At 42.1% G+C, this 14125-nt stretch overlaps 1 protein-coding gene across 1 annotated transcript in view; it reads right to left on the bottom strand.

Moving 5' to 3' along the window:
- Window positions 1–11336: 11336 nt before the first annotated feature.
- The window catches only part of spast (spastin), a 74832-nt gene continuing 72043 nt past the window's right edge, over window positions 11337–14125 (bottom strand). Inside the window, exon 16 of the mRNA XM_073056605.1 lies at window positions 11337–13942. Within this exon, the coding sequence (XP_072912706.1) occupies window positions 13814–13942 (129 nt within the window). The 3' untranslated portion in view covers window positions 11337–13813. The remainder of the gene's footprint in view (window positions 13943–14125) is intronic.

Below are 14125 nucleotides of genomic sequence, written 5' to 3'. Positions count from 1 at the left end.
CTAAATTCATTTTTCTATCAATTGCTGCTGGCTAGATTTGGAGACCAGGTGTTTTTGTGTGTAAATGGGGGAAGGGAGCTCGTTTGACTCATTCTGATCTGCATGATTGATGCTTGTTAAGGTTTGACTGGTATTTGGGCCGGGAAAGAAAACAAATCTGCATTTCAGCAGGAGGATTTGCATTTGAACACATGCGTTTAAAAGCATTATTAGAACGCTGTGCGCTGCAATTAAATATGAGTATTGTGTAGTATTTTAATGCACCTGCATTTACTAATGTATTTGGGTCTTCACACCAAAATTATTTGAAAGCTGCTTTCATTTATCCCAGTTTTCCTAGGATGCAAAACTCATCCTGGCAGCCTTTGTCAATCTGAGCCCTGTTGACAGAAGCAAAGCAAGTTCTTCTGTGGACCCCAGGCTTTGCTCTGCAGTGTTCCAAAGCTCCGTGGGAGGAAACTGGAGAATCGGGAGAAAATCCAGAGTACAGGGTACAAGCACAGACTCCACCACGGGCTGCACTGGAGGTCAGCAATGAATCCAGGTTGCTAGCTTCTTCATTTGCCGTGGCCATTCCACAATCAGTTGCAGAAAGCCTTGGCCCAACCCCTACCTGGAATACAGTGTTTACTTTTAGAGCTGTTGAATGATACACCTGTGGTTTGAATAGTGCTCTCTCCAGCAGGCCGCCATTCCTGAACCAACAATAAAATAAATTCCAGACATTAGCACAAGGGAATGGGAATAATTTAATTGTACACAAAATTGTTAGACTTCGACAGAGTGAATAGAAATGATTTTTGTTTTGTGGAAGGACCAATGAGTAGTCAGAAAAATAATTCATCAAGAGTAGAGGGGATCACAATTTTAAAAGTGAATGGATGAGTCCTGGGATTTCCCCTCAACTCCTGTCCAGTTGGCATTAATGGGCTTTCTATGATTCTGACCGCCTTCCAACCCTACCTTCAAATCCCCAGAATCGAAGAATCCATGGAATACACTGAATGAGAGCCTCCAGGGTAAGATATCCCAGAGATTCCCAACATGATCAAAGGATTTGTATTGGTCCTAATCTTGGGCCACTCCCCCCTCAACAGTTAGATTTATTGATCATTCCACATTATTTCTATTTTCCCTAATTTTGTATACATTTAAGTCTCCTCTTATACCAAGCCCATACCTCTCTCAGAGATCGATAGAGATGGCTTCATTGCTAGGAACAAAGTACAAGTGTCAAGGAAGTCATGATGGAATTGTAGAAAACGTTAGTTAGACCACACTTAGAGTATTGTGTACAGTTCTGGTCACTTCATTACAGGAAATGTACGAGGGCTTTGGAGAGGGTGCAGAAGAGGTTTACCAGGATGCTGCCTGGATTAGAGGGTGTTAAATTTAGGGAGAATTTGGACAAAGTTGGGTTGTTTTCTCTGGAGAGTCAGAGCAATACTTAAAATATACTATAAAAAGAAATATGTATCACCAAGTAGTGCAAAAAGAGAGCAAAAAATAGTGAGGTAATGTTCATGGACCGCTCAGAAATCTGATGGCAGAGGGCAAGAAGCTGTTCCTAAAACATTGAGTTTGTGTCTTCACAGTCCTGCACCTTCTAAGATCTTAACAGATAAGAGCAGAATCAGGCCATTCAGCCCATCGAGTCTGCTCCCCATTCCATATAACCATATAACAATTACAGCACGGAAACAGGCCATCTCGGCCCTTCTAGTCCATGCCGAATGCTTAATCTCACCTCGTCCCACTGACCCACACTCAGCCCATAACCCTCCATTTCTTTCCTGTCCATATACCTATCCAATTTTACTTTAAATGACAATATCAAACCTGCCTCTACCACTTCTACTGGAAGCTCGTTCCACAGCTACTGCTCTCTGAGTAAAGAAGCTCCCCCTCGTGTTACCCCTAAACTTTTGCCCCCTCTCAACTCATGTCCTCTTGTTTGAATCTCCCCTAGTCTCAATGGAAAAAGCCTATCCACGTCAACTCTATCTATCCCCCTCATAATTTTAAATACCTCTATCAAGTTCCCCCTCAACCTTCTACGCTCCAAAGAATAAAGACCTAACTTGTTCAACCTTTCTCTGTAACTTAGGTGCTGAAACCCAGGTAACATTCTAGTAAATCTGCTCTGTACTCTATTTTGTTTACATCTTTCCTATAATTCAGTGATCAGAACTGTACATAATACTCCAAATTCAGCTTTACCAATGCCTTGTATAATTTTAACATTACATCCCAACTCCTATATTCAATGCTCTGATTTATAAAGGCCAGCATACCAAAACCTTTCTTCACCACCCTATCCACATGAGATTCCACCTTCAGGGAACTATGCACCATTATTCCTAGATCACTCTGTTCTACTGCATTCTTCAATGCCCTACCATTTACCATGTATGTCCTATTTGGATTATTCCTACCAAAATGTAGCACCTCACACTTATCAGCATTAAACTCCATCTGCCATCGCTCAGCCCACTCTTCTAACTGGCCTAAATCTCTCTGCAAGCTTTGAAAACCTACTTCATTATCCACAATGCCACCTATCTTAGTATCATCTGCATACTTACTAATCCAATTTACCACCCCATCATCCAGATCATTAATGTATATGACACACATTGGACCCAGTACAGATCCCTGAGGCACACCACTAGTCACCGGCCTCCAACCTGACAAACAGTTATCCACCACTACTCTCTGGCATCTCCCATCCAGCCATTGTTGAATCCATTTTACTACTTCAATATTAATACCTAACTATTGAACCTTCTTAACTAACCTTCTGTGCGGAACCTTGTCAAAGGCCTTACTGAAGTCCATATAGACAACATCCACTGCTTTACCCTCATCAACTTTCCTCATAACCTCTTCAAAAAATTCAGTAAGATTTGTCAAACATGACCTTCCACGCACAAATCCATGTTGACTGTTCCTAATCAGACCCTGTCTATCCAGATAATTATATATACCATCTCTAAGAATACTTTACATTAATTTACCCACCACTGACATCAAACTGACAGGCCTATAATTGCTAGGTTTACTCTTAGAACCCTTTTTAAACAATGAAACCACATCAGCAATACGCCAATCCTCCGGCACCATCCGTTTCCAATGACATTTTAAATACTTCTGTCAGAGCCTCTGCTATTTCTACACGAACTTCCCTCAAGGTCCTAGGGAATATCCTGTCAGGACCCGCACTTATCCACTTTTATATTCCTTAAAAGCGCCAGTACTTCCTCCTCTTTAATCATCATAGTTTCCATAACTACCCTACTTGCTTCCCTTACCTTGCACAATTCAATATCCTTTAAGCTTTCAGGTGAGAGGGTGCGGTGGCTTTTAGATAGGCACATGAAGATGCAGGGAATGGAGGGCCAGGGATAGGGATCAAGGGCAGGATGAAGTGATTAGTTTAAGCCTGTGAATGGGAACTCCTACAGAAAGCTCAGCGGGCTGAAGAGCCCACTGCGGCGCTAACGTGGAAATTACAGAAAGGCAAGGGTTAAAATATCTGGCAAGCAAACAGAGTGCAGGTACTGTTTACAGCCTTGTTAAGCTGACAGAAAGAGTGTGCAGACATAGTACAGTCACCCAGCCTGAATATGGTCCTTGAAAGCCCAATTCTTGTACGGCTTGAGCCTGGGAACCAAAATTATCAAACCTAGGAAGACAAAGATGCAAACAAAGGATTCCAGGGCAACACTTACCATTGGACAGTTATTTTACTGATTCTCAAATATTATTGGTTTTAACATGTGGATTTAATTGGTTATTAATATCTAAAATATGATTGTACTTAAATATACAAATAATGGGATTCAGAAGTGCACAGAGTATCTATTGGATCACCATTTGTTTACAACTAGTCTACTTCAGTATAAAATGACATTTCTTTGTGCAGTGTGGTGACAGGCTGATCTCCTTGTACACAAGTAAAGTGTGATTGAGGAACGAATGCATGTTGTCAGAGTCCAGTTAATCAGCGACACTAACACATTTTGTTCTATGTAGCCCCTCATGCTGAAAGTTGTTCCCAATTCCAGATTCATCGCCTGGAGAATCAGACTGCTAGGATCAATTTTATCAAGCCCTTTAAGAAGTTTTAATGTGTCTACTTCCATTTTTTATTTAAAACTAAGGAAGAGACCTCCAGTCAGAATTGGGTGTTGCTCTGGATATCCAACGTCAGCAGAATCTCATGTTCAGAATTCTTTCCCTGATCTCACCTACAATCCCTTTCCAACACACTCCCTTATTTAGGTGTCCTTTCCACTCTCTGAAGCCCGTGAATAGAAAATCCTGCAAAAAGTAGTGGATACAGTCCAGTCCATTATGGGTAACTGAGCACCTCTACACAAAGTGTTGTCACATCCATCATCAGGGAACTTCACCACCCAGGCCATGCTCCCTCTCGCTGCTACCATCAGGAAGGTGGTACAGGAGCCTCAGGGCTCACACCACCACATTCAGGAAGTTATTACCCCTCAGTCATCAGGCTTTTGAACCAAAGGGGATAACTGCACTCGCCTCAGCACTGAAATGTTCCCACAACCCATAGACCTGCTTCCAAGGACTCTTCATCTCATGAACTCAATAGAAGAAAAAGAATAGCCCTTAACTTGGCAGTGGAGTTATCGGGGCCACCGTCATGACGGTGTTTCCGTAGCAAGCTATTCTTGTTTTTACGAGGCTGAGTTGCTAGCCCAACACTCAACCCGACTCGGATTCGAACTCGGGAACCTTCGCCGCGGAGTCCGGCACTGAGGTTATTGCACCACTAAGTAGGACGATCTCAATAGTTATTGCTTATTTATTTACTATTATATTTTTCTCTTTCCTATATTTGCACACTTTGTTGCTTTTCTTTGCACATTGGTGGTTGTGCTTCCTTTTGGGTATGGTCTTTCATTGATTCCATTATGGATTTATTGAGTATGCCAAGAAAATGAATCTCAAGGTATGGTGATATACATGTACTTCGATAATAAATTTACTTTGAACTAGCTTGCAATACACATTTGAACAATTACATCGCCACACTCCACTTTGTGGATTTTATTCTGATTAATCCTTATCTGCAGGTTAGGGAAGGGAAAGGAATGGGGGGGGGGGGGAGAAGAGAGATACTAAAATAACATCCGATTGTTCGCATTCACTGGCTTCCCTCACTTTACAGATAAGGGTATGGTGACACCTAGTGGGAAATCTGTGGAGGTACAAATTTTTAAAAAAACACCACCTTCAGCTGAGCTTGAACCTGCAGGTAATGTGGCCGAACATTATTCTATTTTAAGATACAGCACCGTCACAGGTCCTCCGGTCCCAATGAACCCGCACTCCCAATTACACCCATGTAACCACTTAATCTACTGATCCTCTACTACCGTCCCTCGCCCATCAGGGAAGAGTTGACACAGCATCTATGCCAGGACAACTAGCCTCTCAAAACCCCAAGCCATCCGGCTGATTGACACCTCCACCCATTAACCCACCACACCATCACTACACACACATCATCTAGTGTCATTTTAGGTACATCCTCTCTATTATAGTTACTTATACTGCAACAGATCCAGACCAACATTCATTTCATTCTCCTTCATACTTCTATATTGAAGAATGACAATAAACAATCTCACTTTATTTGCATCATCAATCTCCAATCACAATACAAAGGCCAATAGAAACTACAAGCTAACAACTGATGACACTTTTGAAGTTTGTGAAGTGATTGTCCACTGGTTGGTGGGGGTGTCTGGCATCTTTCGGTTACATCCTTATCTTGTCTCCTTATGCCAAATGGTTCCAGTCACACCTGCCGTACAAAGTGAAGTTATGCACTTTAAAGGCCTTTCTTAAAAGATCCTTCTTGCCTGTGCAGACTCTTCACTATCTGTAAATTATCCTTGCCTGGACATCAGCTGAACCCCACACCTGCTTTACACTCCCTCCCCATGCCTCCCGACATCAGCAAACATGACTACATTGACTATAAAACCTTAAGATATAGGAGCAGAAGTAGGAATTAGCCAGCGTTAGAATGGTCAGGTGTTGGTCCACGGGCTTCGGTTATGGCAGACCGAGGCTCAGGTGCCGAGTAATTTGGTTTGGATAGTGAAACTTGTGCTTGAGAAGTTGGAGCCAAAGGTATAACAAGCTCAAGCAGAGCAGGCCGAGGAAGTGACCTGGTTGAGTGAAAAACCCAAAGGTTTCAGAGAGAATGCACAAGTTAGAACAGGTAACACCCACAAACTGCTGGAGGAGCTCAGCATTTTGTGTCTGTTGCTTTAGATTTCCAGCATCTACTGAATTTCTCATGTTTAAGAACAGGCAAAGCTTTTTTTGTCTGTAAATCCTTAGTCCTCAGTTCAGTGTAGGCATTATGGTAAAGGGAATGGAATGCTCCTCCTGTGAGATGAGAGATTGCAGGGCACCTCACTGTCTCCCTGATCACTGCATCTGCAGGAAGTGCACCCAACCTCAGCTCCTGACTGACAAGGTCAAGGAACTGGAGGTGGAGCTGGATGCAATCAGGACCACCCAGAAGGCTAAAAGCCTCATTGGTGAAACTTTTACCCAGGCGGTCACACCCAGAGTGCAGGCTTCAGATAGATGGGTGACCACCAGAAGAAAGATGAATAAGCTGTTAGTGCAGGGTTCCCTGTTAGTAGATGGGTGACCACAAGCTGGGTTCCCTGTGGCCATTCCCCTTAGCAACAAGTATACCCCCTTGGATACTGCTGGTAGGGGTGGGGATGTCAGGCTAGTGGCACTATGATCAGCTCTGAGGCACAGCAGGGAAGGATAAAGTCAGACTGGAGATTCTGTAGTTGTGAAAGATGCCCGGATAGCTTGTTGCCTCCCAGGTGCTAGGGCCCAGGATGTCTCAGAGCGGCTGCAGATTATTCTCGGGGGGGGGGGGGGAGGACAGATGATCTAGATGAGCAGCTAGAGGTTGTGGTGCACACGGGCATCAATGACACAGGTAGACAAGGGGAAGAGGTCTGCACGAGGAGTATAGGGAGTTAGGAAAGAGGCTGAAGAGGACTTCCAAGGTAGTAATCTCTGGATTACTCCCAGTGCCACTCTCAGGGCAGGAACAGGATGACAGTACAGATGAATGAGTGGCTGAGGACCTCAGAGGGGGCAGGGTTTCAGGTTCTTGGATCCCTGGAGTCTCTTCTGGGGCAGGGGTGTCCTGTACCAGAGCGACGGTTGCACCTAAACTGGAGGAGAGCCAATATCCTGGCCAGGAGGTTTGCTGGTCCTAGTCGGGAGGGTTTAAACTAGTTCAGAAGTGGGGGGGGGGGGGGGGATGGAGGAGAGTGACAGCGAGAGCTTGAGCTTGTTTTTGCTTTAATGATAGGAGTACGATGGGTAAATTTGATTAACTTAAAGCATGGATCAGCACGTGGAACTATGATGTTGTGGAAATTTGGTTGAGAGGGAGACAGATATGGTGTAGGGTTTCTACGTTTTAGAAAAGTTAGACAGGGAGGTAAAAGAGGTGGGGGAATTGCACAACCAAAGACAATATCACAACTGTACTCAGAGGAGACATATAGGAAGGCTCACCCACTGAGTTTGTATGGGTGGAACTCAAAAATAGGAAGGGAGAAATCACTCTGATGCAATTATACTACAGACCCCCCAGTAGCCAGCAGGACATTGAGCAACATATGCAAGCAGAATTAGGTGTAAAAACAACAGAGTTGTTGTCGTGGGGGACCTCAACTTTCCCCAATATAAACTGAGCCCTTCTTAATGCAAGAGATTTAAATGGGGCAGAATTTGTAAGACACATTCTGGAGGGTTTCTTAAGTCAATATGTAGATAGTCCAACAAGAGGAGGGCTGTACTGGAACTGGTATTGGGTAATGAGCCTGGCCAAGTGACTGTTCTCTAACAGTGACCACAGCTCTTCAAATTTGAAGGTAGCTATAGATAAGCATGGACCTTGTGGGAGGGTAGTAAATTGGAACAGGGCAAACTGTGAGAGCATTAGGCAGGAACTAGAAAGAGTTAATTGGGAACAGCTGTTTTTGGGCATCCACATCCGACATGTGGAGGATGTTTAAAGACCAACTGCACAGAAGGCAGGACACACGTGTTCCCATCAGAAGGAAGGTCAAGGATGGTAAGGTCAAGAAGAAAAAGTAAAAGTATGTAAATCTTAGGAAGCTAAAACCAAACAGAGCTTGGAGGGTTATAAAGAAGCCAGAGAAGAACTCGGGAAAGGAATTATGAAAACCAAAGGGCCCATGAAAAGTCCTTGGCAAGCAGGGTTAAAGAGAATCCCAAGGGATTTGAAATTTAAAACAAAAATCAGGATCAAGAGGAAATTTAGGAGAGGGTAGGACCACTCAAGGATAAGAGGGGAACATTTGTTTGGATGCAGAGGAAGTGGGTGAGGTCCTTAATGAGTACTTTACATTAGTATTTACGAAGGAAAAGCACGTGGAGGATAGGGAGATCAGTGCCCAGTGTGTTGATATGCCATGGAATTGCGAGTTTAAAGAGGAGGTAGCGTTGGGTCTCTTAAAAAAAAACATTAAAAAGTTTAAACTTCAAAGTAAATTTATTCTCAAAGCACATACACTGTATGTCACCATATTCAACCCTGAGATTCATTTCCTTGTGGGATTCCACTTTAAATACAAAGAAACGCAATAGAATCAATGAAAGACAGCACCCAACAAGATGGGCAAAGAACCAATGTGCAAAAGACAACAAACTGGAAATACAATAAGAAAAATAATAATAATAAAAATAAGCAATATTGAGAACACGAGATGTAGAGTCCTTGAAAATGAGTCCATAGGTTGTGGGAACAGTTCAGTGATGGGGGTGAGTGGAGTAACATAATCCCCTCTGGCTCAAGAGCCTGATAGCTGAGGGGAAATAACTGTCCCTGAACCTGGTGGTGTGAGTCCTGAGGCTCTTACCTTCTTCCTGGTGGCAGCAGTGAGAAGAGAGCGTGGCCTGGGTGGTAGAGATTCTTGAAGGATGCTGAAGGAAAGCAGCATCCATCATTGAGGATGTCCCCAGGGTTTGCTAGGATATGTTATTGAGAGAAGCAAGTGAAGAGATTGCCAGGGCTTTGACCAATATCTTTGTGTCCTCTCTAGCCACAGACAAGGTCCCAGAGGACTAGCGAATTTTAAATATTGTTCCATTATTCAAGGGATAATCCTAGAATCTACAGACAGGTGAGGCTCATGTCAGTGGTAGGGAAGTTACTGGAAAGAATTCCTCAGGATAGTATTTGAGCATTTGGAAAGCCATGACCTAATTAGGAAGAGCCAGCATAGCATTGCTTTGTGCGGGGCAAATCGAGTCTTGCTACCCTCATTGCACTTTTTGATGAGGTGACAAGGGTCATTGAAAGTAGATGTTGTCTACATGGAATTAGTAATGTATTTGACAAGATCTCTCACGGAAGGCTCATCCAGAAGATTAAGATGCATGGGATCCATGGTGAATTGACTGTCCAGATTCAGAACTGGCTTGCTCACGGAAGAGAGGGTAGTGATCAAAGGAATATATTCCAGCTTGAGGTCTGTGATTAGTGGTGTTCCACAGGGATCTGTACTAGGAACTCTGTTGTTTGTAATGTATATAAATGACCTGGATAAAAGTGTAGATGGGTGGGTTAGCATTCTTGCAGATGATACAAAGTTTGGTGGTGGTGTAGATGGTGTAGATGACCGGCAAGGAATAGAGTGGGATATAGATTAGATGCAGATAATAGGAGGAGAAACTGCAGACGGAATTTAATTCTGCCAGATGTGAAGTGTTGCACCTTGGTAGGTCAAATGCAAAGAGATAGTACACTGTTAAGGCAAGACCCTTAATATTGTTGAAGAACAGAGGGATCTTGAGGTCCAAGTTCACAGCCCCTGAAACTGGCTACAGTGGTTGATTGAATGGTTAAAAAGGCACATGACATGATTCCCTTTATTAGTCGAGGCACTGAGTTCAAAGGTCAGGAAGTTACGTTACAGCTTTATAAAGCTGTAGTCAGGTCACATCAGGAATATTGCATACAGTTCTAGTTGCCCCATTATAGGAAGGATGTCAAGGCTTTGGAAGGGGCAGAAGTTTTACTAGGATTTGGCTGGATTAGTGGGCATGTTCTATAATGAGAGGTTGGACAAACTTGGGTTCTTTTCTCTGGAGCAGTACTGAGAGATCTGATAGAGAATTATAAGATTATGAGAAACACAGATAGAATACACAGGCAGTATCACAGTTCAAATGTCTAAAACCAGAAAGCATGTACTTAAGGAGAGGGGGGTGATTTCAAAGGAGATGTGATGGGCAAGTTTTTTTTATATATACACAGTGATGGGTGTGAGGAATGCGCTGCCTGGGTTGCTGGTGAGACAGATATAATAGAGGCTTTAAAGAGACATTCAGATCAGTAGATGAGGATAATAGAAGGATACGGACATTGTGCAGAAGTGATTAGTTTAGTTGGAGATTTGATCACTAATTATTTGGTGGCAGAACATTGCGGGCTGAAGGGCCTGTTCTCTGTACTGTTCCGTTCTATGTTCTCATGGCCCTGGCATGGATGCTGGGTAGCCTCTTCCCTGATGGGACTGGAACAAACAGTCCATGAACAGAGTGGGTGGGATCTTTCATGATATCACTGGCCTTTCTCTGGCACCTTTCTGTACATACACTCAGCCAATCACGTGGCAACAACTCTATGCATAAAAGCATGCAGACATGGTCAAGAGGTTCAGTTTTTGTTCAGACCAAACAGCAGAATGGGGAAGAGATGTGATCTAAGTGACTTTGACAGTGGAATGATTTTTGGTGCCAGAAGGGATGGTTTGAATATCTCAAACTGATCTGGAATTTTTACACACAACAGTCTCTACAGTTTACAGAGAATGGTGCGAGAAAACAAAAAACATCCTGTGAGCAGCGGTTCTGTGGGCAAAACATCCTAATAATGGGAAAGTTCAGAGGAGAACGGCCAAACTGGTTTAAGCTGACAGGAAGGGGTTAGCAACTCAAATAACCACATGTTATAACAGTGGTGTGCAGAAGAGCAGTTTTGAACACACAACACATCAAACCTTGAAGTTGATGGGCTGTAGCAACAGAAGATCATGAACATACAATCAGTGGCCACTTTATTAGGTATAGGAGGTACCCAATCAAGTGGCCACAGGGTGTACATCTTTGATGGTGGGTAGGCTGGTACCGGTGATATCTAGGTGCTTGCATTATAATACAAACCTTCCTACTCACTGGCCTTCAGCTCTGTAAAAATAAAATCACAGGTTTCACAAATCCCAGAACTCAAATTAAAAATTTATTTATCAATATATTAGACATAATTAACAGACAAAAAATAAATCATTCATGCATATCTATACAAAAAAAAATAAAGTTTCAAAAATACAATATTTACTAATTGGGACATTTCACCTTTCTCTACACCATTTTCAGCAGTACGAGTGTTGGAGTTACAAGTGTTAGAATAAAACAATATCACTGTCTAATCTTGAATACCATGCGCGTAACTAAACTGTCTACTCACGTCAAGTTCAATGCAATGATGTAAAAATCTGTTAAAGGATCATTTAAAAAGTAATCAAAGTCAGAGAATTCACACGTCAATTAATTACTTTGCATGAGTTAATGGTCGTATTGATAGGAGTTTTGGCAGTATAGATTCACAGAAAACAGCTAGAAAGCCTGGAAGAGAGTTTCAAAGCACAGATCGCACTGAACAACAAAGGTACCTAGTATTTACGTTCAGACCTTTTATTATTTCAGTGCTTGCTGAATTCGGACACATCATTCCCACTCCATGTCTGCAGTCATCGCCTTTCAACACACGTCTCGCATTCGGATAGTCTGCAGTACAAGACCTTCTAATGGCTACAGGGTATTAAAAGCTCTGCCGATTCAATTTATTCAGATGTATCTCAAGGACAAAAAAACCACTAAGTGCGCACCGTATAAAAAGCTGTAAGCAATCAAGAACACGAGCACAGCACAACTGTTCAATGAGGTAGAGTCGGTACAAAGAATTGCTTAAAACCTCATTCTTCAGTTCTCGATCATCAGGCTACACACGCCCCGCTAAGAGCCCACCTCACCCAAGAGAGACACACAGCAGGCTTCCCCTCAACTAGAATTCAAACAGAAAGGCTTGGAATGAACGGTCCCTACTTTCAGTCACTGGAGTAAGGAAATTATAACCTGAAATTCCAGGGTGATCATTTCTTCCTTTTTAAAAAAAAAAAGCAATTTGCATAATGGGCATTTAACTACAAATAATTAAAAGTTTTAAGCACAGTCACTGTGTTCTATAAAAATTATTTTGTACAATTAACAAAATATAACATTAGTATATAGCATTCTGTCAACATTAAGAGAAATCTCATGGGTTGTTGTAAGATCAGGAACACAGTGATAACATGTAGCTATTCAACCTTCTGGGCAAGCAACAAAACAGTATAAATATGGTTCACGTAGGAGTCAATGATAAAGCTGTTGCTATTTAATTCTAAGCATACTGGGTGTCCTCATCCAGTGCTTCCTCAATGGAGATTGTAGCCAACAGCATTCTGCCTCTGATGATTTACTTTCCTGGAACCTATTTTTTATATACACACTCTGATATCCTTCATCCTGTTCTGCCTCCTTGCTGTGAACTGTAACAATAGCAAATGATATGAGCAGGAAATTCTCTCCAGAACTTCTTGGAGAATGACTACCAAATCACCTGTACAACAGCTAAGGAAATTTCTATAGATAATTCTAGTAATAATAGTAAAACCTGGAAGATTAATGGAAATTAAACTCAGGATCCAGGAAAAGGGATACAAGAAAGCAAAGAGAATTTAAAAGAGTTCAGATGTTATATCAAAAAGATACGAAGAGCTTCGGAAGACAATTAATGGGCAGCCCAATGATCACAGATACCTCAACATTATGAAATTGCATATTACTCACCCCACAACAATATTTTCAAAGGACTCAGCCAAATAAAGGAAAAAATATTGGGGGGGGGGGGGGGGGAGTCATACTGAGCTGAATTCTACAGGCAAAATTTTACTATTCCTCCAAGGTTCAAGTCTTTCGTACCAAGTCTATCTGATAAACATTGCGCTGAAAAATCCAAAGACCAAGGCCAAGTTATTTAGTGGTAGAATGGTCAAAAAATAAATCAAGTTACCCAAAATAAATGAGAAACTCTTGAAAGCCGATGTGCACCAAAAATATTTTACAAGGTACCACTTTATTAGTGCACAATTAGTAATGTATTTGGCACTGAACAGATTTAATTACCTGTAATAGATGAATAACGTTAACGTTTCTCTTTTTAAAAAAAGTTGATTACTTCTCAGAGCAAAAGGACCGAAGACAAGTGTACTGCAAACTTAAGGCACGATTCTTTCTATTGTGCTTCTACTGAGTAGACTCTGAACAGGGACCAACTTCTTTACATCAGAAACAAAATATACAGATGATATACTTGAGTATTTCTAGATCCTAAACAAAATCTTCTTTGCCTGCCAGTTATGCGGTCAGAAATTCAGAGCACAAGACTCCCGGAAAACTTGGTTTAAAGGATACAGCACATCATGGAAAAGAGTCAGTTATGTAAACTTATCCCGTCAGCTTTTGTGTTCCTGATTCCAGTTAGAAACTGTGCTGAAACAACTTTGGATGTTGTTTACTGCTAACAACCCACATCACGCTCCCCAATCAAGCCAAGTCCATTAAAGCAAGGATTGGAGCCGGATATTGGTTTGATCCGTCATGAATTAACAGCAGTGTCTCCATAGTCTTCGTTCCAACGTCTGTAGCCCTCAAGGGTTTGAGGGCCAACACTGCGCTTTATCTTCCTTAACGAATCCTCGAAGTCAGAAAGTCGGATCTTTCTCACCTGGACAGGCAGAATACAAGACACAAGTCAGGGCTGGTCAGATAGCGTGCGTGATTTAATAATACAGAAAAAAGGTCAGATTGAGATTAAAAATAAGTGCTTTTGAACTGCGACTTGATACACTGTGGTGGTACAAACACAATGGGGCAACGCAGGGAAATGTTTTGAATACAAGAGAAATGA

The sequence above is a fragment of the Hemitrygon akajei genome, chromosome 9 (genome assembly GCF_048418815.1).
Source record: "Hemitrygon akajei chromosome 9, sHemAka1.3, whole genome shotgun sequence".
Classification (NCBI taxonomy): Eukaryota; Metazoa; Chordata; class Chondrichthyes; order Myliobatiformes; family Dasyatidae; genus Hemitrygon; species Hemitrygon akajei.
The sequence above is the reverse complement of the archived record's forward strand: the minus strand, read 5'-3'. Positions and strand labels throughout refer to the sequence as shown.